The sequence below is a fragment of the Limanda limanda genome, chromosome 6 (genome assembly GCF_963576545.1).
Source record: "Limanda limanda chromosome 6, fLimLim1.1, whole genome shotgun sequence".
In the NCBI taxonomy this organism is placed as follows: domain Eukaryota; kingdom Metazoa; phylum Chordata; class Actinopteri; order Pleuronectiformes; family Pleuronectidae; genus Limanda; species Limanda limanda.
Window position 1 is genome coordinate 13,347,366 of NC_083641.1, and position 24,814 is coordinate 13,372,179.

Here is a 24,814-nt window from a genome sequence, read left to right on the forward strand (position 1 = left end):
CTGTATAGATTAAGAGATTTTTCAAAGTAAAGTCCAACATGTGTACGATCAAATCAGTTCATATCTGGATATTTCAAAGTTCTATAAAAACACTAAAGATTTTTACTGTATATATTTGGAGATTTTAAAGTCCAACATTTTTACTGTGGAATAGATAATTTCAGGATAATTCAAAGTACTGTAAAAACACTTTGCTCAATAAGTTCAGAGAGAGACTGATATGCCTGTGTTCAGGACCACTCTGACTACCTATTTTTACTCTATATATTTGGAGATTTTTCAAAGTAAAGTCCAACATGTGTACAATCAAATCAGTTAATTTCTGGATATTTCAAAGTTCTATAAAAACACTTTGCTCAATAAGTTCAGAGAGAGACTGGTATGCCTGTGTTCAGGACCTCTCTTAGTACCTACATACATACTGAATATTAAACTTTTTACTGCATAGATTAAGAGATTTTTCAAAGTAAAGTCTAACATTTTCACTGCGGAATAGATCATTTCAGGATACTTCAAAGTACTGTAAAAACACTTTGCTCAATTAGTTTAGAGCGAGACTGACATGCCTGTGTTCAGGACCTCTCTGACTACCTACATACTGAATATCAAACATATTTACTGTATAGTTTAAGAGATTTTTCAAAATAAGTCCAACATGTGTACAATCAAATCAGTTAATTTCTGGATATTTCAAAGTTCTATAAAAACACTTTGCTCAATAAGTTCAGAGAGAGACTGGTATGTCTGTGTTCAGGACCTCTTTGACTACCTACATACTGAATATTCAACATATTTACTGTATAGATTAAGAGATTTTTCAAAGTAAAGTCCAACATGTGTACGATCAAATCAGTTCATATCTGGATATTTCAAAGTTCTATAAAAACACTAAAGATTTTTACTGTATATATTTGGAGATTTTAAAGTCCAACATTTTTACTGTGGAATAGATAATTTCAGGATAATTCAAAGTACTGTAAAAACACTTTGCTCAATAAGTTCAGAGAGAGACTGATATGCCTGTGTTCAGGACCACTCTGACTACCTATTTTTACTCTATATATTTGGAGATTTTTCAAAGTAAAGTCCAACATGTGTACAATCAAATCAGTTAATTTCTGGATATTTCAAAGTTCTATAAAAACACTTTGCTCAATAAGTTCAGAGAGAGACTGGTATGCCTGTGTTCAGGACCTCTCTTAGTACCTACATACATACTGAATATTAAACTTTTTACTGCATAGATTAAGAGATTTTTCAAAGTAAAGTCTAACATTTTCACTGCGGAATAGATCATTTCAGGATACTTCAAAGTACTGTAAAAACACTTTGCTCAATTAGTTTAGAGCGAGACTGACATGCCTGTGTTCAGGACCTCTCTGACTACCTACATACTGAATATCAAACATATTTACTGTATAGTTTAAGAGATTTTTCAAAATAAGTCCAACATGTGTACAATCAAATCAGTTAATTTCTGGATATTTCAAAGTTCTATAAAAACACTTTGCTCAATAAGTTCAGAGAGAGACTGGTATGTCTGTGTTCAGGACCTCTCTGACTACCTCCCTAATATCTTGATGTACAGTTTTAATTATCTTTACATACTTTATTATCTTGCCTACCTTTTTATCTTGATATACTTTAGTATTTTGATATACTTTATTATCTCTTGTCAGAGCGTGCTGTGCTTCTGTAAAATGGAGCAGTGGATGAGTGTTTAATGCTCTTAACAAGCCCAGTGTTTAATGGTCAGGCTCCACTCTGCACTGGTAAATCTCTCTGCTCCGTCTGCTCCCCTTTGTCCTCCTGTCGTTAGACGCCTGCCATCTGCTCCATGTTATTATTATAGGCGGATTTAGATGTAAAGTAGCTGCTGCTCCCTTTCGCCCACATTCAGCCCAAGGAGCTGGTGCTGGACACGTGTCCCCAGGCTCGGTTTGTTCTCCTGTTTGTTTCTCACAGAGCTGAACTTCGCCTCATTCTTAACTCCACGGTGTACGGTTGCCTGGTGACGTCAGCGTCCCAGCACAGAATTCCCTTTTCTTTTCATCAGCAGCAGCAGAGTTAGCTTTAGCATTAGCATCCTGCGGAGAGCCATCAGCCAGGATGCTTTTCACTCTCAGCCCGGACTGCTGCTCCGGACTCCGCCTGCACTCCTCGCCCGGAACCCTCCTCCGCATGTGAGGCTGTGGACCGGCCGATGCTCCGAGGAGCCGCGGTGCCGAAGAGAAGCCGACGATGAGAACGTGGACTCCGGCGCTGAGACTGACGAGTGAGTGGGTCAACAGCCGTTAGCTCCGAGGCTCATGCTAGCTAACGCTGTTTTATCTCGCCCACAATGGAAAGGAATTCACCCTAAGAAAGAAACACGAGGAAAAGTGATGTTTTAAACCAGCAGTGTAACTTCTCCTCTAACTTTTCACCACTTCGCTGCAGTTTCATGTTGCCGCTGCAGTCTTTTATGTTTGTTTTTCTCATAAATTAGTTCTTACGCTGACGTTAGGCAACAACAGATGTGTTGTCATGGTGACCGCGGGCAAAGGGGGCAGGCGCCACAAGATGGAGACAGATTCTTTCCTGTGACCTCATCTCTCATCATGTGCTTCTCGTTTTGTCCCGTTCAGATCAGACCGCGGCGGGATGTCGTCATCAGGCAGTAAGTTCACCCTCCGCTTTCACTCATCTTTATACCCTCTAATTAGAACTCATGTTACCAAAACCCCACATCCTACACTTCCCACAATGCAATTCAATACCTAACTCACTCGGTAGAGCCCATGCTTCCACCATGGCACAACGGTCCCTTTAAATTCAATTAAGGATTTGTCCTAAAGTCAGTCTACTGGTGCACACAACATACACAACAACTGACCATGTGGCCCAGTAGACCACAGTGAATTGTGGGATAACCACACTCTGGGTAGCACATCAATGAAGTGTTATTGCATCGTAGCAACTGTGGGCCAAGTTCACTGTGTGTTTGGATTTTTACCTCAAGGAGGCAATGTTTTTAATTAGCATTTGTTTGTCTGTTATTTGGAAAAAGCTCAAACTGCTGGACGTATTTCCACGAAACTAAATGGAAGGATGTGCTGTAGGTCACAGAAGAATCCATCTATTTTTGGAGTGGCTCCAGGAATTTTTTTTCTTCACTTCCTTTAACATTGCAAGAAGTTTTTTCTTTACATTTTCAAAGATTACCCAGGGGAGAATTCATAGATCTTGGTGAAAATCAGGCATTTTAGCAACCTGGTGGTTAAATATGGTGCAGCTTGATTGAATTTAATGGGACTGTATGCGCTCATCTGAGTTTTCAGACATGGGACACTTGTATACCACCTGTCGGTTTGTGGATGTGGCACAGACAGTCTTAAGGTTAAATATCCGTGCCCCTTCAACTTACTTTTGTTTAGCTGATTTTTAACTTTTTAATTTGTGTGTGTGTTTACAGTTGAGCTCACGACCAGGCGGGTCCGGCCCCAGCGGCAGCAGCAGCTCCTGCTAATGAATCTGCATCTTTTAGCCAACCCCGGGGACTCTCTGCTGCTGCAGCACACACTGGACCGCCTGCTGCGCTGGCTCTGCCCAAGCCTCCGCATCTTCCATGTGTCAGAGAGGGCCGCACCGTTCAGGAGTTACACCCGCCTCTGTCCCGTGGCAGGTGAGGATCCCCTGAGTGGGTTTTATTCTCTCAGGTCTTTCAGTTGCAGGGATGCAAAGCCCTGATGCTTGTACATTTAATCTAATTGCACGTCCTCTGTGTTTTTTCTCTGGAAACAAAAAAAAATAATAATCAGGGTTCCTACGGTCATGAAAAACCTGGAAAAGTCATGGAATTGTAAAATGTTTACTTCCAGGCCTGGAAAAGTGCTATAAAAAAATAAGATCCCAAAAGTTTTGGAGAAGTCATGGAAATTTGTTATATTCATATTTTCATGTCGTTCATTGACGCTGAGTTTTAAATAATTCATATGCTTTTTAAAAGAAATACGCTCAAAATATAAGCAGGGATACTCTCTCATACTATTTGAAAAGTTCGGTTGGGGAGCAGGCGGGATAATGCACTATGCCAGGAACGTGTAGATTTAACCATGATTGGTTACAAATGGAAAAGTACATGCCAAGGGTTACAACCAGGGGTGGACTGGCCATCTGGCATACCGGGCATAATCCCGTGGGCCGTTGACCCAATGTGGGCCGGTCTGGTCCGCTATGTTGTTGTTTTGTTTTTTTTCTCTTCTTCCTCTCTAAATTCCCTCCAATTGGGCCGGCCAATTGGCTACAGAGGGCTAGCAGTGTGTTGCCAGCATCGACACATATTATTGGTCTATTGTTTGTCATTGTCAATCAATCATGGGCTGACAGGCTCAGAGAGCCCTGACAGTGCTGTCAATCACAACACAAACCGGGGGCGGGACCTCATGGCATTGGCGGGGGGAGTCGCGGGACGGGCTGCTGCTGAGACAGAAACTTAACTTAATGGATAATAAGAGTAAAAAAACGCCCGGGTGGCGCTGAGAAGCATCGGGAAAAAAGCTGAAGTCTCTGGAGGTGGAGGCTGCTAAATGTGCCAAACTGACGGACCTATGTGGTGCCGGGTTCACCAGCCCAGCAGCAGCAGGTGCGCCGGGAGACGAGCGAGGAGGACTCGACAATGATGAGCGAGTGGAGGCAGACATGTGAGCGCGCATTTTCAATTTTCAATACATTCTCAAAACTGGCTCGTTACTTGAGCAGCGGAGGTTGGCGTCGCACGCCTCTACCCACGGCGCACCTCTCTCTCTCTCTCTCTCTCTCTCTCTCTCTCTCTCTCTCTCTCTCTCTCTCTCTCTCTCTCTCTCTCACTCGCTGCCCCCTCCCTCCTGAGATGTGCAGGTCCGGTGGCGTGTTTGCCGTTGGGGGGGGGGGGGGGGGGGGGGGGGGTGCAGCGCGAGAGGTTGGTCTATCCCTCCGCAGGTTCACCTTCAGAAATCTTGTTACGACTTTTACTTCCTCTAGAATAGGATAAGAGATAGTGTCTTATTTTGTGTGCCTAGAGTATAGTGGTTATACTGTGGTTTATTAATGTTCTTGGGCAGACACAAGAGGCACTTGTTTATAGTTAATTAGAAGTTCAGATGCACTGGTCCATTACTATTTGAACCTCAGCATCTAGGGTTCAAAATTGGTAAAATTATACATTATATGCATATTGTTGTTGTAATTTTTCAGTCAGTTGAGATAAATCTTGAGGAGAAATATTTTGGGTTGTTTTGTGTCTGCATAGACCTACTATAAAAAGCACTTTGCATTTTTAATTTTAGTTCTTGTACTTTTGATACTTAAGTACATTTCAACACCAGATACTTTTGATACTTAAGTACTTTTAATATGAGCTACTTTAAGACATTTAGAAGACATAAGTTACGTCAATTTAATGGCAGATGTGCTCGGCTAATTATGTGGGCCGGTCTGAGCCAAAAAATGCCCGGGCCGTTTTGTTCTCCCAGTCCAGCCCTGGTTACAACAGACAAAGACCTCAATCAAACTATTGTCTCATTCATTTGTGTCATTGAAGGTATACTGTATGCTTTGAAATTCTCATTGTTAGCTTAAATATTACATTTTGTCACTTTTTCGTGGAGACACCCCGAGATTTCACAAAATGTTTGGTCATGGAAATTTGTTTTAAAGTTATTGAGAAGTCATGGAAATCCATTGGTCAAAATGTGTATGAACCCTGAATAATGTCCATGTGTGTAAATGCAACATGTTTACAGACTCACCATTTCAACTCTCCCTTAAGTGTGGAACTTTGAACTGAATACTGCATGATTGGTGTAAACATGCCATCCCACAATACGCTTCCCATGCCTGAATTGCATCTGTTTTTATTTAAGGTTGATTGATAATAAAACTTTGCCCAAACTGTTCCAGGCTACCCTTCCATGGCCATCACTTTCTTCCTGCATGAGGCCTACGGCGAGGAGCGAATCCTCAAAGTGCTGGACTTCTTCCAGAGGCCTCCGTGGCAGTACCACCACACAGAGAGCTGCGGCAACCGAGCCGGGGGGATTCACATCACCTCCCCCAGCTCCCCCGCAAACGCCCTGCTCCAGCCCTACCTCCTGCCCAGCAGAGACTTCTATAGTTTGGGAGCAGGGATGCCTGTGTGGGGGGTTCGACCGGTGCACTGCGGAGGAGAAATACTGCGTGTGACCCTGTACAGTGGATACGACAACTATGAGGACGCTGTGCGGCTGTACGAGACAGTGCTGCAGCAGCAGGCAGAGGAGCAGAAGGCCGGCTTCTGCTGGTTCACGCTCCACACAGGTAGATCTACAAGTTTGTCTTTTGCATCGCTTATTCTCTAATGAAAATCAGAAACCCGTGTTTTATTGTTAAGTCTTGAAAAGGAGCTTAAAGTGAAACGTCCCGAATCAGGGCCTTCACTTCAGAGGACGTGGCTTATGCGGTCCATGAAGGATTTGGTCTTTATGGGCTGTGTAGGCAGCGAAGGCCAAACCAAAATGAGATAGTCTGCTCTACTGAGGATTTCCATTATCCTCATCACCAGCTCATTCAACCCTGCTGTCGTCTAGCAACAGAGTTGGACACGAAGAGAAAACTTTAATGCCTCTTGGTTTTTTAGCATGTGTACCGTTAGCTGTTGAGTTGAAGTATATAAGTATGTCTTTGAAGAGATGTCTATGTCTTTTACAACTTCCCAAATCAACATGAATCAGAATCGTATCAAATAATCCCAACTCCAGAGTTTGTGTTTTTACAAATTAAGATATAAAAACGGTGACATCTAAACTGTTATATGTGTCCCTGAACACCTCCTCTAGTTTTGTTGTGTCTATTGTCTATTTTGGCCTGTTGCTCTCATCCCTCCTCTTCACACAGAGCCAGGGTTGTGCCTGCAGCTGGCGTTAAAGCAACTGTCACCGGGGGTGCGGGTGGAGCCGTGCATCTCCGCCGTGCTGCAGTTCAGTGTGGATGAGATTGGACAGCTGGTCCCACTGCTGCCTAACCCGTGCACACCCATCAGCAACACACGCTGGCAGACTGAAGACCTAGATGGCAACAAGGTTCTTTTCCAGGTAAGTGCAGCCAGATCACACAATTCAACCTGCAGATATAATTGTGGACAAAAAGTGGAAACTCAGAGTCATGACTAAATATTAATTTCTTTCTCTGGTACTGTACCTCCAAAACGTTTTGATTGGTGTCAATGTTAGATTAAGCTTTAATTTGACATTACTTAAAATTGATGAGACTACTCTCATATCCACTTTCCCTATGGCTTTGTCCGTTGCTGCTATAACTTCTGGTGCAAATTACACATGACAAAAGAAAACGCTGCTAACCAGTTTGTATTTTTCATTCGTGATGGCATTTATTTATTGTTGTTTGCAGCATTCAGTGAACAAAAATTTACCACATGATTCGTGTCAGGTGATTTTCGTCGGCAATGGTGGTGAAGACAACAACTCCCATGATCCCACACTGCTTCATGATGCCAAAGTTACATATTGTACATTTAAATCGAATTCATGATAGTCACACGACAGAGTATCCACTGATGTTGGAGTTGATGTCCTTCATTATCCCAAAATAAATGATATCTAACTTTAGACTGGTATTAAAATATGCTTTTATGAACAACAACAATGCACAATAAAAGCAGAATGCTTTGAACAACAGAAAAGGGAGAATACTTGTATCATTCTCCCAGTGATAATGAAATAACTGAGGCATGTGGTTAGTGTCTTTCACAGAATAATCTGGAAGCTGTCAGAAAGCCATATGTTGTATGTTAATGCTGTCATAGCCAATTAACGTGCTTTAATCTCTAGTCCGGGTGTAAATCATAATCCCTCTCCGCCTGTCTTCCTTTACTGCAGGTGAAAACGCCAGCTCAGCCTCAGCGACCTCTGACCTGTGCTTTCCCCCCGACCTGCCCCAGCGTATCTCCTCGGGGAATCCAGCTCAGGAGCTCGGGACAGGGCCACAGCCTGTCGCCCTGCAGCCTCACCACCCCCCTGCCCTGGCAAGCACACAGGCAAGGTAAGAACCCAAGAAACCAAAATGTTTGTGGGGTGAAGACGATATACTCTGCTCAATCTACAGGGTGGAAAATCTGCCGAGTATATTAAGAATGACTCAGTAACCCGTCACTCTCTGATCATCTCGGCCGAACGTCGGCAGGTTCCTCCTCCGATCCTCAGGGGGTGGAATCTGGATCAAATCAGCCCAAACTGGGCCTAGCTTTAGTTGTTACTTTCTTGTCATAAATCCAGGAGCCTGAGGCATGAGCCAGCTGGAGACGACACTATCACTGGTGCAGAGACAAGTCTCTAAATGACTAGATCTCTGAGTCAGTCTGTGGCTCCCAGAGGCCACAGAGTTAAATATAATGATTTTTTTCACCTTATGTTTCTTAATTCTCACAGACAGCTAGTGTATGAGGAGATCATTTTTATGTGGGAGGCTGCTCAATGAAAGACTCATAACGGGACAAAATGATTGAGGCATGGAACATTTGGAGGTTTAAGCTCTTAATGTTTGAAATTATAATGATGGGGAGTTTCAAGCCAAGTGGTTAAATTAGCCATTTAGCTTCACTGCCATGCAGTTAAAGTGGGTCAGTCGTCTGCAGTGAGGTTATGCAACTTTTTCCTGCTCAAGACTCATCTCATCTCCGCAATAGTTAAGGAGCTGTTGAGTCATCTTGTAATTCACGACAGAAATCAGATGATATTAAAAATGTTTCATTTATTTTAATTAAAACATACCACACACATATTTCCTTCGAGGAAACCTTCTTTCTACCGACAACTTGAATTGACACAACTCAAAGAGACCACACACGATAATTACAGATGTTGAATCAAATTGGAGCACATTACATTTATGATGCTGCTTGTTGTGTCTTGCTGCTCTTAGGTCAAAGGCCTCTCCTGGACAAGCAGCATGGAGGAGGAGGAGGAGTTGGAGCAGAGAGCCTGGGATCAGGCAGCTGCTGCAGCACCCCTCCAGGCAGCTCCTGTTACTCCTCCCAGCACAGCAGCCCCGCCCCGCCCTCCTCCTCCAATCCACCTGACTCTCCTCAGCGCCCCTCCATCACCCACTCGCTCTCCCATCTCCTCCTGGAAGAGGACGAGGAGGAGCCAGAGACCAACGTAGACACGGGAGTTCCCATCTCACCTTGCTCTGATGCGACGGTCAAAACCATCACCCGCTCTGCCTCCGTAGACCTTTTAATGACTTTTCACTCGGACAGACCTGCAGCCGTTGGGGCTTCCGCTGTGGAGAGTCTTGCCAGGGAGTTGAGGGAGTGTCTGCCACAGACACACACACTGCCTCAGGGCCCCTCCAGGACGCGGGGCTCTGCTGCTTTTACAAATGGAGGCAGGGAGGGTTGTAACAGCAGGACTAGCGAAGCGAAGAGTCCCTTCAAAGGGCCTGTGGTTGAGAAAAGGACTCCGGCTGCACTGCTATCAGCACGCACAGACAATGAGGAGCCACTAGATGAGTTCTTCATCTAAAATGCTGCCCCTGTGCCACATGCTGTGTTAATAATCACAGTGCAATTACAAACATATCACGTGGAGAAGATGAGACACCTTTAAGAGGATCTGAAGTTTAAAAGGAGGACATGTCGTGTTCGGGAAACCAAAGTTCAGCTGCACGAGTATCTTTCCACTCCAGTGTCTTAATGTATGAACTCTTAAAATGGTGTGACTTGTAACAGTGCCACATCCTACCTTACTGTTCAAAGAGCGGCACAAGATGAGTGAAGCTAATAAGACTGTTAAATATCTTATCACCCTGTATTTTACCTTGTTGAAGATTGTTTATTGTCCAAATTACTTCTATGTAGATCATACACACTGTGATCTGTGCAGCTATTGCTCTAACATGTAGCTCGGTGAATAGTTAACATGAAGGTTATGTTTTGAATGTGTTACTGTAAGGGATGTAAGGCCAGTTTAGTTCTTTGTGACATTTCTCAGATAGACAATCTTTTATTTTTAGATTACCCTTAAAACAGATAATGATCTTATTGGGTAGGAGCTCTTTGTTGATGAGGATTAGAAATCTGATTTAATCTGATTACTCTTCACACTGCAGCACTGGCAGTCTGTCACAGAACAGAACTTTACCTTTTAACTCAAACCCAGTGGTTTTTCATAGCATTTGTTTAAATGCACATCAAATGATCATTGTTCTCGTATTTGTGTTGTAAAGTAGACATGATGGGTCGGCCAAATTATGGTTGGGAAGTACATTTAATTTTCACAGATTATAATATTTTCCTCCGCCCACTGCTGAAAGGGATTTTTAAATGACCAGACAGAAGAACATTTTGATATTAACCATTATTATGTAAGGTGTCTGAAATGTGTGCTCAGCCTGAAGCCTGAGAAATGTTAATTACAGTTAGTCTGCAGTAAACTGAGGGATCAGCAGAGTTTATCCTAAGTGAAAACTTAAGATGCAAGTATTGGACTGATCACACACACACAACAGATGGCAGCAGACGACACACACACTTTGCACAGTGCACAGCATCATTGCAGTGATTAAATCTGTTTAGAGACTAGTCTAATTAAAGACAACATTATATTAGGTAGAGGGGGGAGGTTAAATGATTTTTCTCTACTTTGGTTTGGTCTCCTACACACATTATGTTAAAACTTTCCCTCTGGACTTAATCTGTGGATTGTGGCCAGTTTCTGAGTCAAATGCATATGAGTGAATATTGTACAGTATGAGCTGCTACTGGTCAATATGATATATGACAGTGGATGCGCAGTGCAGCTCCAACATGTGAATTTGTTTACAGTTAATGGGTCTTACTGGAAAAAGAGAAGAATGCTGAGTTAGGGAGAATCAACTGTGACAATGTTCAGTGTCTCCAATGTTCAGTGATGCAGAGAAATTATTTTTGGACCAAGAATTAAAGACCGTTAAAGAAAATTGGCTTCATGTTGTTAAATTATAAAGAAACAGTAATAATCAGGTATTTTAGAATTCAGTAGCTGTGGGTACAGTGAGTTAGCTGGTGATCTACATTTATAGTGCAGTGCTGGATATTTTGAACAGAATTCACATCTCTTTTATGCATCACACTGTTGAAACCATAGACTGAATATAAAGACTGACGACACCTCCCAAAAGTGAAGCAAAACTGTCTGGATCGCCACCTGGTGGCTGGCTGCAGTATAGGTCATACATCCTTCCTCTTCGGGACACTGACCGAACTTAAAAGTCAAAGAACATGTCAAATAATTTTAGTTAGATAGCATGTTCATTTCTAGGTGGTTTAAGTGTTCTATAAGTTTTGTTTTAATTAGTTATTCAAGCAAAATGGTTTGAAACGTCATGAGTGACATAAGAGGGACTTTGCTGACGTGGCTCCACCCCCAAACGCTACTGCTCAGACTCTGGCTTCAAATTACGTCCTTGGGGCAAGATGGTGGCATTCGTATCTGGGATATTTTGGCCTGATTTCTGGATAGCAGGAAGAGGCGGTGACAAGTCGTCCATCTTTAAGTCTGTGATAGAAACTGTTGTCAGCTTTGTTATAATATTTACATCTACCTGCCATCACACTTGATGACTCACCTACCTGTTCTCCTACACTTGCCTACACTTTATATAATGAATTCAGCATATTGTCAATGAGCAACTAATGGCTGCACACAATCACAGGCTTAAGTGAATTATTTCTACAATTTCTTACATGTGTTAGTGACACTGGACGAGATGGTTTAAGTACAGGTGTGTTAGTTTCTCTGTCAGTGTGTAAATACTACAGGTGGAAAACATATGGATTTAAAAGATGAAAAGTCTGTGTAGTGTCCCCACATACAAACAGTTGTTGATCTGCATGCACAGTCCTGCTATTGTTTAAACTGTATAAAAACGCTACAATTGCACATCCATATACAGTAATAATAATTCTCGGCAGTGTAAATAATGTATGTGCTTCAAAATATACAAATCAACGGCAACCCTTTTGAGATATGACCTTTTGAGCCAGACTTAAAAAGACTTTTACAACATATAAACTCAATGTGGGTTTTAGACACAAAAAAACAAACAGTACCACCTTTCGGTATTTTACAGTCAACACATCAACCAATTGCACTTTATCTCAAGCTTACAGCTCCACCTGCTGGTCACAGAATGTTATTGCTCTGAGGCGTGTTGCTGCAGCCGGTCCAGCTGAGGTCCTGAGCCCACTGACCCTCCCTGGTGACCCGCACCTTGAGCGGATCGAACCTCCAGAACCGCTGCTCCCTGAACAGATAGAGGCGCCCCCCCGAACGCGTCAGGGCCCCGTTGGTCCCCTGTGGGACCCCGGTCCAGTCCGCCAGCCTGCGGGGGTAGTAGGGCTCCTGGCGCAGGGTCCGCAGGTTGAGCACCGAGTAGCGGGAGCCCTTGAAGAGGACCATGTGACCCAGCGGGGCGTAGAAGAAGGCACAGTCCGGGTGGTGGGGCAGCCCCAGCTCGCTGCTCCTCTTCGGGAAGCCGGAGTCCAGACGGTTCCCCGTGTAGCGCCACATCCGCTTCCCTGCATGAGAGGAGGAGGATTTATAACAGGATATGTTTTATGTTTTATAATGAAAGATATAATTATAGGAGCTCATGCATCAAATGAGTTCAGTACTCAACATTTAATACTACTACTAGGGTTGCAAGGGGGCGGAAAGTTTCCGGTAAATTTCCGGAAACTTTCCGGAAACTTTCCATGGGAAGTTTAGCTTGGGAATTTTGGGAAAAAATACGCAAATTAAACGCTGAGCAATAAAAACATCATTCAAAACTCTATTTTAAAGATGTATGGAATGCAGCACACGCTGCACGTTGAATTTCAACCCTCCACTGTGCATTCTTCCATCACATGCACAGATAACTCCCAGCATCCTTCACACTACAGCACTATTGAGGCCTGCTGTATTGTGCAGGACTAGTCAGGTAAGTTTCGATGATATTACTGGGGAAAATATATTAGCATGCTGATTGAGGATTGTTCATCTGTTCATCTAGCCTATTTCCATTCATTTATCCATCAATTGTAAAATATGTTTACAGACGATTCCAATTGTTTGGCTAACTATTTATATCTCTGGCATGTCATTAGTGTTTTTTTAAACAAAATTTTTCTCACCTTATTCTACAGAACAATGCCACGTGCACTATCTCATGTGTGAAGACATTTCACCTCATCCAATGTAGAAGGAAAGGTTGTGTACATTTGCAAATACTGTGCAAAGACCTATGTTAAGAATGCCACACATTGCTGAAGCATATAGTCAAGTGCCCAAAGTTTCCTCAGGGCTCAAATCAGCCTATGACAAAACAATATGTTTATATTTATGTCTGTATATGACAAGGTAAATACAGTTAGTATAAATTACCCACAACATTTCCAGTTTATTCCCGTTAATTCCCATTAATTCCCGTTTATTCCCGTTAATTCCCATGGAAAGTTTCCAACTTTGAATATTCCCGGAATTTTGCAACTCTAACTACTACTACTAATAATAATAATAAAACTAACTTGGTTACAAATTTACAAAATACATGGGAAAAGGGGCGGTGAGGCCTAGGGGGTAGAGTGGGAGTTCTCCAACAAGAAGGTTGCCGGTTCAATCCCCACTCTTCCCCATCTGCATGCCGAAGTGTCCTTGGCAAGATACTGAACCCCTAAAATGGCCCCTCATAAATGTTGAGTGTACTAAATATGTAAGTCGCTTTGGACAAAAGTGTCAGCTAAATAACATGTAATATAATGAAAAAAAAGATAACCTAAAAGAAAAACATCCGTAAACACAAAACCCGCTGCACAAATTCACTTTGTCATTTTCCTCTTTTATGACACTTACACCAAGATTTCCATCAAAATCCTATCAGTCATTTTAAAATAAAAAATGACCCTGACAGAGGACAGACAGCTCAGTGTTTTGAGAAATGCAGTCTGCTGCTTGAGACAGTAACGTGTCTGCAGTGTGTCCTTCACCTCTCAGAGGACACATGATGGAGAGGAAGGTGGAAATGATTTATGGAGAGTAAACAATGCCTCAGGAGAGTCTTTTTAGCAGATAAGTGAATTCAGAAAACGCCTTTTGATTTTCAATGGGAAAGTTAAACTTGTAGAAACCTTCAGATGTTTGTTTTCCTTTAGCACAAAGGTGAAACTCCTTAAGCAATTACAGCTGAGGCCGAGGTGCAGTATAATGTCTTTAAATAGCTCTTTCCTACTCAAAAAGCCATGGTAAAAATCTATTTTGGGCTTTAACAAATGCATGGAGTCAGGTTAGAGAGGATGTCTTTAAAAGGAAGCGTGAGTGGCATCAATGAGCTCAGTGAAGCAGCACCTTTGAAGAAGTACCACTTGGAGTCCAGTGGAGAGAAGGCAGCGGCCTCGATGGCGGGAGGGAGGTCGGGCCAGCGCTGACGGAGGGGCAGCGGGTCGCTCACGCTGCCATCAGCCGACACCGTCCAGTACACGCCGGCCCGAAACACCAGCACCGTGTCATTCTGGTCTGGATGCACATACAAAATAGCACAAAGGTTAAATTACTGGGTAGATTGACTGTGTAGCAGATATAATAATAAAAAAGATCTTGTTTCAGCTACACCAGGCGGGAGGCCTAAAAAAAACATGAAACTTTGCAGGAAATTCAAGGCTTACGGATATTTTGGTATTCTGGAGTCATTTGAAATGGGCATGGCAAACTGGCTCAACAGCGCCCCCTGGAAGACAGCCCCTAGGTTTCCCTTTGACCGATCTTCACAAAAATCGTAGCCCAGGTGTATCAACACCAGACAAACAAAAGAGTCTCAAGGGGCATTATAACAACTGCACAGGAAGCCCTCCATTTTGCATTTAGTGGCCATTTTTCATATTTTTACTTTGATTAACTTGTCCCAGGGCTTTAATCAGATCAACTTTCATCAGAATAACTTACTGGATAAACAAAAAATATAACAAACAAAAACAGTATTATTATTATAACACTAATCATGTTTATTTTGGAAGCGTACCCATGGTGATGGCATCGAAGACGCCCTGGCAGTAGAGAGGCTGCTCTGTGGTCTTGTGCCTGTTGTGAAGCTCGGTGAACTCCCACTGCTGCAGGGCGGCGTGCAGCACCTGACCCGGCAGCCTCACCGGGCGCTCACCTGTAGGCTTACCTGAGGGGGAAACAAAGAAAACACGATGAACGATGAAAAGAAAAGGCCTCAGACAACAAGTCAAACAGAAGTGGTGTTATCATAGCGATTGTTATTTAAACAAACAGTCCTGTATGCTAGAGTCTAATTCAGGGGTGGGCAAACTTTTTGACTCGCGGGCCACAATGGGTTCCAAAATTTGACAGAGGGGCCGGGCCAGGAACAGATGGATGGAGTGTTTTTGTGATCTAATATAAATGATCAAAATCATTACATGAAAGGATTTGGCCTTTACCAAGTAGCAAAGCACTTATTTGCAAGGCCATTTAACAAAAACCCGCCTTCAGAGAAAGGCTTGCTAACCTTTGCTATTTCGAATGCCCCCCCAAAAACATGCCTTGGTAGATGACTCTTTAATCGCAGTTTGTCTGTGAAAAAAAATGTTGCTGAGTCTGTAAATTAGTCGCCAACCTCTGAGCTGCAGCGACCCGTTCTTGCGTTGACTGCTTGCTAGCGTAGTTAGCATGCTTCATAGCAAAGTGACGGCTGATGTTGTACTCCATGAAAACTGCGACAGTTTATTGGTATACAGGCATACAGCCTTCGATTGGACTTCAGTGAAAAAGTTTTTTGTTGTCGACTCCGTGTTAAAAACTCGGCACTCATTGTCCACTTTTGGTTTCCTTGATCCTCTCATTTTACAGAAGGGCTCACAGGGCAAAGGGAAAAAGAGAAAGGGAAGCCACGTGCCCTTTCGAGCCCTATACACCACACTCCCGGGCAAATTTAATTTAGCTGATGCTTTTATCCAAAGCGACTTACAATAAGTGCATTCAACCCTGAGGGTTCAAACCCAGAACAACAAGAATCAAGAAAGTACGATTTGTTCCAAAAAAAGGAAAACTACAAATTTCTATAAGTACGTGCCATTTAAGTGCTACAAAATTGAAAGTTTAATAAAAAAAAATGTTTGGCGTGCCAGATTAAAAAGCCCAACAGGCCGTACTTTGCCCATGTCTGGCGTAGATTAAGGTACGACTTATTTTGTGAATGTTGATATACTGCTCATGAAATACAACAAGAACCGTTGGGAACCAGAGCAAAGCTGTAATGAGGGAGATAGTTTTCATGCTGTCCTTTGAGACACAAACCAAACTGTAAGAACTAACTTTGAACTTGTTTGAGGAAATAACCGTTTTTCAACATTATTAGCTGCTGCTAGCGATTCATTGCAATGGGACAAAAACAACTTATAAAGATCAACAATTAGCATACTGTAGATGTGCAGATTACTTTAGCCAATGGGGATGCGTCAGTAAATCTTCACAATGTGATTGGTGCTTCAGAGGCCGACGGGACAGAGGAACAGATTAAAAAAGACGCAACTGTTGCATCTGGAGGACAGTCACTGAGACGTTGAAGGACAGCGATGGCCTGTCTCACAACTCTTCTCTTTGCCATGTGGCTTGGTGAGTAGGCAGGAATTCTCTCTGTGCTCTAGTTTCAACCTGTTTCAGTAAAGCATTGCATCACATTTCTGTCTTTTATCAAGGTGTGAAAGTGAAGCATTTTGTGACATGACCGGGTCTGACCAAGAAATACTGCTGCTGCTTCTTTTTCTTTTGGTCAGATACTGTGATAAGATGTTGTTCTCTGTCTCATTCAGGTGTGACAGTGAGCACAGTGGTTGATCTGGAGAAGAGAATCTTCGGAGGTGAAGAGTGTGGACCAAATGAGCGTCAGTACCATGTCAAGCTGATAATCACTGATATGGACCGACGATTGCACCTTTGTGGCGGCTCTCTGATCAGTGACCGATGGATTCTGACTGCATTCCACTGCTTAAAGCCAGGAGGGTGAGAAAGTGATTAAACTTTTACTTTAATGCTCTTATGCACCGGTCATTAATGGTTTGATGTGAAACTTTGATTAATAACCAACAGTATTAAAATATGTTATGTTGACTGTGATGTTTATAGTTTTCCCTGTAGGACGATCACCGCAATTATAGGCGTGCATCGTGCTTTTACTGTGGGAATCAAAGATCCACCTGAGATCTTCAACAATGACCCGGAACACGACGTCGTGTTACTGAAGCTGCCTAAAGCAGTTGTAGGTTTCAAACCTGTACAACTTCCCGACTGTCAACATCGTCCCAAGATGTGAGTTCTCATCCTTCCAGTGAATATTTGAAAATAAAAACAACAATTATTTAACTTACTACTTATAGTTTCAAACTATATTTTAATTTACATTTTTTGTTTCTTACAGAGGTGCTGTGGTTCAGGTGGCAGGTCACGGTCACTGGATACTTGGCCCAAATTATGAAAAAGGTGAGTTTCATGTTATTGGATTATTTTTATAATCTTTTTTTACTTGTGTTCTTGTTTCTTTTAAGAGAAAAATATCTAAATCAATCAGGTTTTTCTCTGTCTTCATAGTGTTGCTTATTTATTTATACAAAAAAATATCTTAGGCTCAATGTAGTTTATTAAAGTATCAATGAGTATAATAATTCTCCAGTGGTGAGTTCACTGATAAAAACTTTTCTTCTCTTCAGTACCTAGTTCTTCAGACACTCTGCAATGTGCTGAAATGAACATCGCCGACTGTCAACGTCGAAAACATGAGCACTGGTTCTGTTACAGAGCACGTTCGATGGATACAGGTGGCGTGAGTACATGTCTTCTAACTTTGTTTAATTTTTTCAGCTATAGCAAGTGTCAATTGTTTGTTAAAAAAAGAAATGTTAATGATTACAGCAAAAAACTGCAATAAACACACGTATGTCTCTCACAGGGTGACTCTGGTGGATGAGTGGTGTACAGGGACAGGATTTATGGTGTCCATGTAATGGGTCATCCTACACATGCCTTTGCTGCACCAGCTACATCTATGGACCTCTGTTATCCGCCATACTTGAAGTGGATCAAGGATACTATCAAGCAACCATGAGCAAATGCAGCTTCTGGTTAATGGTGAAATGTTCAGTTATTCAACAGAAATTTCACATCTAAATTTACAGTTGATGTCATTGTTTATTAAATCTTTAACTATCATTTGTTAATTTGTGAAACATTTGTTATGTGATTGTATAGGAAATACAATCACGTATCAATCTAATCAATGTAAAAATAAACAATTGTGCATTTTCCCATATGTAAATTCTAAAGATGGCTACTGTTATCATACAGTCATCGTATTGGAAACAAAACTATAACGGTATACATAATAATAGTCTGTTCTTCTTTTACCAATATTAAAAAGAAAATGATAAATTTGACTTTCTTTTCCCAATGTTCTGTCAACTGAAATAAAATGAGTATCAATGCATTTGTGGCTTGTTGTTTTTAAGGTTTTAGTGTCAAAGTCAAACTACATACATGAAACAAATTCCTGAACAGTGTAAAACTTCTTTAGTCAATGTTTTTTCATACCTTTAGTACCATGAATTGAATGACTACCCTAAAACATGTAAAAAACATGTTTTATGGATTTACTTTACTTTTTCATGCATTGTTTATCTATTTAAGTTCATCTCCACGTGGAACACCTGTGGGAAGATAAAACAAATGCATCAAAATAGTTCAATCAACAACTCTGCTTTTACCATAGCATGACAATGTGATTTGCATTTCACCATATTGAGAACAAGACAGTAAAATCTCAGTTTTATTCCAGCCCAGGTTAAGTGCACTTTGTTGGGTGCCGCTGCTGGTGATGCTGGTAGATAGAGTCTGCTTTTCCTCACAGAACTTATTTGTTGGACTGAAAAAGTAATTACAAACAGAAACTAGGGCTACGTTGTAGCACTAACGGGCCCGAGCACACAGGCGATTTCAAGCCTGTTGCGGTCGGTGAAGAGAGAGCGTTCGATGACCAAGCGCTCGTCTCCGCGTTGCATGCGTTTGCGCACTGCGGCAAGTATAATAGCTTCACTTCCTGTAGCCAGCAGGTGGTGCTGTGATTTTAAGTCATGATTTATGTGTAGATGTCATCAGGTCGCGACTCTTGTCTAATGTGTCTAGTTTGGACTCGATCAGACCAAATATGTCCAAGATACTGAAGCTCGTGTTTTGATGGCGTGTCATCAAACTTTGACGCCAAGCCACGGTCTCACGGTGTGGCGAAAAGTTGAAATTCGAGCAAGTTCATATCTCCATCTTGTTGTGATAAATCCAAAATGGCGGGCTTCCTGTTGCTTTTTTCATAATGCTCCTTGGAGCTTTTTTCTATGATAAGTCATGTGGAAACCTAGAATCTGCATTCCAGGTGGCGCTGTTGAGCCATTTTGCCACGCCCATTTCCAAATAATGGGCGATGACCCCTTCAAGTCATTATGGATGGTAAAAGCCCAGAAAAGGTATTTAACACATGGGCGCTTTAAAACTCGTTAATCTTGTTGACTTTTCAAATTGAAAATGTTTGGTCATCTTTGGCAGTGTCCTCTACCTACATGGCTCCTCTATTTTATCCTGAGATACCTGTATTCTCTCAGTTTTGTGTGCCACGTCTTGTTGTCGTTGTTGTTCTAACCGATTGATTTCGAAATTGGCATTTCTTTTGCAATAGTTCTGATGGCAACTGTTTGTTCTCTTATTTAAACCACTTGTTCCCCTTTTCACATCTGTTGACACGAAGCTGACAAGTGTTTGAGCCGGGAAATCTCTATGTCCAATCTGCAAGTAAGGATGAAAAGTAAAAAACAGAGCAAGTTCTCAGGATGGCTTTCAGAGATAACAGCTGTAAGTGTAACCAGAACGCGTCACGATTATCTGAAATCTTTCTTTTGTCTATGGGACCACCAGCTCTTTCTGAAAATGTTCCTTGTAGACTAATGCATGATCCACACTTAAAGTATTTTTATTCTACATGCTCTATGTTTCAATTTGAAATTAGAAGGACACTCAGTACATGTCTCACCAACTAAACAAGATAAAATACAACATAATCTATTCAGCAAAAGAATCCCATGTTGGTGAAACATGGGATTCACCAACATGGCGTCCTATATACATATATGTATAATATGTATATAGGACGCTCAATTTTGGTTAAATATATAAATTAAAACAATTCCTAGGTCAGCATCTTTGTCCAGATTCACGCTAAAATCAAATGGGTTCTTTCTTGGCCCATGTCCCATCCTTACACTTAGTTTCATTAGTTTAAGGTAATCCTGCTGACAAAAAAACAACCAATAAACTAGAAATTGCACATAGAGAGCACATACCTCTGCCAAGGCTTAAGATGTCCAGTCATTCTCCAGAGTTCATGTCTCACAATGGTTGGACAATCATAGATATTAGTCCCTTAAACATGAACAAACACAATCTACTTAGAGGGAGTAATAAAGAACCCAGTCTTGATATCTTCAGGCCAACTCGTAGTGGATTCGGTCACACTAATTATAGGAGCATTGGTATCTTGAGGCTGCAAAAGACCATGGCACGGTTTACCAATCAAAACCTGGTCTGAGGTAAATTGTAAAGCCTTCCACATTTTATATTTAGGGTGCATTAATAAGATAGCAAAACTTGTTGGTTGTCTACCGGTGCAACCTAAGCCAGGACAAGTTGATGACAATGGACGGACCGAAGGCTCAGCTTTAGTTTGAATCCTTTTCCATCACAGAAAAAACTTTAGGGATTCACAAGTAATTGAACAGATTCACGTAAAGTCAAATAATTCTCATATTAAATTTTTGTCAGACTGTGGACCTGTGTGTAGAATTGACCTGTAGAGACACTTCTCTTTTTTACTTCTGCTGTATTGGTGACTGGCTGTTTCTCTTTGGTCGTCCTTCGACTGAAATCTTTCTTCAATCTGCAAGTCAGAAAAACGGTCGAAACAGTACAAGCTGTGTTTTTTAAGATAAACTGGAAATACAATATCTGTCAAGATGCTAAATGGGGATCATTTTGTATTGTAAGAAAATCCCTGTTAGTCGTCCAGTGAATTGCCTGCTTCTTTCATTGAAACTGATGGAAAAACATTAAAATCGTTGTTGACTCTGTGTCAGAAAGGCGTAGTGTGGTATGCCCCAAAATATTTTATTTAATTACTTTAATAGTAATGTAAGACATGACAGCAGCACTCAGGTGGAACCTTTGGCACGGGAGCAGTTGCACCCCAGACTGTTTATATGGGGGACACGTCCACCCACATGGCAGATGCAGTTGGGATGAAGAACTGAATGGTCCGTGTATTCATTGCTGCTGCATGCAACCTGTTTTCCACAGGTATATTTTGCTACTGTGGTACCACTCTTGGGACCCGTAACAAATTTTGGGGGCTCGTCAGGGATCTCTCTCCACAAGAATCATCAAGGGGAGCAGATCCAGTGATATCAGAACCACGAGGCCAAGGCGAGGTGACGTGATTGCAGCCGTGACAACAGCTGGTGGGTGTCCACGAGGGGAGATCAGAGTCCAAGGAGGGTCTTCATTCTTCCAAGGGAACCGCACTGCTGTTTCATCACACACATCATGTCCACCGCACGCAGAGAACTCGTATGGACCATCAAAAAGAACTTGTTTCAACTCTCGGGCAGCGACACATACCAGCTGGCACGGGACATCGCAGCTGACAACCCAAGTACACCCGACCTGAAGTCCACTGATGAAGAAGGTTGTGTTGAATATATCTTTGACTATATTAACTCTAAAACTTTACTCAGTTCGGAGGATGGGGGAATGAGTCAGTTGTTAATGTTGAATGATTTGGTACGTGACATAATTAAGGTTCGTAATACAGTTGTAATAACAAATGGGGTAACTCAGGAACATGAGACACTCACAACTACAACAGATCACATCATAGATCAAACTCCTGGGTCACATGACGCTACCAGTGATATTCCAAACACCAGACACGACACTGCTACTCCAGCAGCCACAGTCCAGAACATACAGGACACTAACCGTAGCACAGACACCACCAGTCAAAATGTGGACCAGCTCCAAGTAATGCATGATGAGCTAGGCAAGAGGCTACAACACTACAAAGAAATAGCAAATGCAGCACAGCACAGTCTAGGTGAGCCCAGGCCACACCAACTGCCACATCATATCCCAGCTACAATCGATAGTGAGAGGATGGTTTCTTTAAAGGACCTCTCCCATCTTCAGCGTAGGGAGTTTAAGATACATGGGGGGCAGATTGGGGATAAAAGCTCTGACATCACATATAGCAGTATCTGTAAGCAGATAGACGAGGGAGTCAGGGAGGGTTTCACAGGCACAGAAGTGATCCGAGCTGTGCTGAGGATAGTTAAACCAGGTGTCTTCAAAGACATGCTCACCCTTAAAGATGACCTCACAATCGGTGAACTCAAGGGCTTCCTCAGGCCGCATCTTGGTGAGAAGGCCAGTACGGAACTGTTCCAGGAACTAATGTGTGCCAAACAAAGTGAACAAGAACCGCCTCAACAGTCTCTGTATCGCATGATTGGACTCAAACAGAAAATCATCTTTCAGTCAAAGCAGGCCAACACAGACATTCACTATGACCCGAGAACCATCCAGGAAGTTTTCCTCAACACCATCTACCAGGGCCTAGGATCTAAACACACAGACATCAGGCAACAGTTGAGACCACTCCTCTCGAACAATCAAGTGACTGATGAAGACATTGTCAGTCAAGTTATGAAGATTCTCAGTGATGAAAATGAGCACCAGCGCAGGCTAGGCTATGGTCTCAGACAGAAAGCAACACATTCACACAGTGTGCGAGTGGATGATATAGAGCAAACTGTGCATAAGAAAGAACACCAGACAATTCAACAGCTCAGTCCTCAGGTTGAGACTCTGACCAACATGGTTGCAGCTTTAATGGACCAGCAAACGACAGCTATGCACATAACCCAATCAAAGTCCGTACCTGTCCATATGCTTGGTCAGCCGCAAGCACACAGCCCGCTTACATCCATTCCCAGACAAATTCTTCCTTCCACACCAGACAGGAAGGGTAAAATACCCATCTGTTCCAACTGTCGACACCAGGGCTTAGAGAACTGTAACCACTGTTTTGTATGTGGGGACCCAGGACATCGGGCTGTTGGCTGCTTAAAAAGAACCAGGCAGCAGGGAAACGTGAACCGACCTCTGCTAAGGGACAACCAGAGGCCGTTCGAGAATTCCAGTCCCAACCAATAACCCCCACACGTAAGCAGCGTTACTCAAAACGCCAAAGATGGGACAAAAGAGCTGGTGACACTTTCCCCCAAAAAGCACCAGAGACCCCTGACATGACCATACGCACAGCACCACTGATAGGCAGAAAAAGTTTGCTCAAATGTTTTATCAGTGGCTATGCAGCTACAGTTTTGTTTGATTCTGGCTCACAAGTAAGCATCATTGACAGGTCGTGGAGAGAGAAATTTATCCCCAATCACCCAGCTCGACCACTAGAAGAACTCCTTGACCAAGGGGAAAGCCTGAATGTATATGCGGCCAATGGACAGTCAATTCCATATGATGGATGGGTGGAGCTTACAGTCAACCTCACTGGAAACGACAATCCAAACCTTGCAATTCAGGTCCCCTTCCTGGTCAGCCAGCTCAGTCTCCCCCAGCCTTTATTAGGAGCTAATGTTCTCCAGGAAATTATAAATGGACAAGAGTCTTCGACTGATGCACACGCCACTATTATAGATCTCCTTCGAAGAGCCCTTGGAGTGGAAGAAAAACAAGCCGAAGCAATGGTTAATTTCATTCAGGCCGAAAAGAAACCAGATCACAGTTTTGCAACAATCAGAGTAGGCAGGGAAGATGTGACTATCCCAGCTGGAAAAACATTATGTGTACGTTGCAGAGTACCACCTAGCTTTGACACCTCTGACTCTGTTGTCCTATATGAATCCCCAGAAGAAAGTACTAGCTTACAACAGCTGAGTGTGGGGAACTTTTCTTACTGATCTTGTTAGAGATCAGTAAGAACAGGTGGCCTCTTGTTTATGTGCCCATCTCCAATCACACTAAGCGTGAAATCACCCTCCCAAAGAGAACTTTGCTGGGCTCCATCGAACATATAGCAAAAGTAATAGAGATGGGTGGGACAATGACACCACAAGTAGAGACACCACAGGTTACAACAGTAAGGGCTGATGTCCATAAAGTCACCGCTCCCAGGGTTCCCACAAATGAGCCGTGGCGACCACCCGTTGACCTCAGCCATCTTACTCAAGAACAACAACATCTAGTTGAGGAGATGCTGCATGAGGAAGCGGCAGCATTTGCCCAAGACAGTGGTGATATTGGATGCATCCCCTCTCTCCAGATGTCAGTCAGGCTAAGCGATGATATTCCCGTTCAGAGAGCTTATTCTTCCATTCCTAAGCCACTGTTCAAGGAAGTAAAAGAATACATCCAGGAGTTGTTAGTGAAAGGGTGGATTGTAAAGTCTAAGTCGCCATATGCTGCCCCTATTGTTTGTGTCAGAAAGAAAGATGGATCATTACGCCTTTGTATTGACTACCGACTGCTTAAAAAAAAGACTGTGCCAGACAGACATCCCCTTCCCCGTATTCAGGACTTGATTGATTCACTTGGGGGCTATAGCTGGTTTTCCATCTTAGACCAGGGCAAAGCCTACCACCAAGGGTTTATTGCAGAAGGTTCGAGACATCTCACTGCCT

General features: G+C 42.6%; 2 protein-coding genes across 2 annotated transcripts in view; one reads left to right on the top strand and one right to left on the bottom strand.

Moving 5' to 3' along the window:
• Window positions 1–2,628: 2,628 nt before the first annotated feature.
• Window positions 2,629–9,536, top strand: LOC133003153 (protein FAM124B). Its single transcript, XM_061072777.1, has 6 exons — window positions 2,629–2,659; window positions 3,455–3,664; window positions 5,920–6,315; window positions 6,892–7,088; window positions 7,893–8,082; window positions 8,935–9,536. The coding sequence occupies exons 1-6, from the start codon at window positions 2,644–2,646 to the stop codon at window positions 9,534–9,536; spliced, it is 1,611 nt and encodes a 536-aa protein (XP_060928760.1). The 5' UTR covers window positions 2,629–2,643.
• The window catches only part of mmp28 (matrix metallopeptidase 28), a 39,519-nt gene continuing 23,448 nt past the window's right edge, over window positions 8,744–24,814 (bottom strand). The window contains exons 6-8 of the mRNA XM_061072774.1: window positions 15,049–15,198; window positions 14,379–14,546; window positions 8,744–12,571 (exon numbers count right to left, since the gene is read on the bottom strand). Of these exons, the coding sequence (XP_060928757.1) occupies window positions 12,177–12,571; window positions 14,379–14,546; window positions 15,049–15,198 (713 nt within the window). The 3' untranslated portion in view covers window positions 8,744–12,176. The remainder of the gene's footprint in view (window positions 12,572–14,378; window positions 14,547–15,048; window positions 15,199–24,814) is intronic.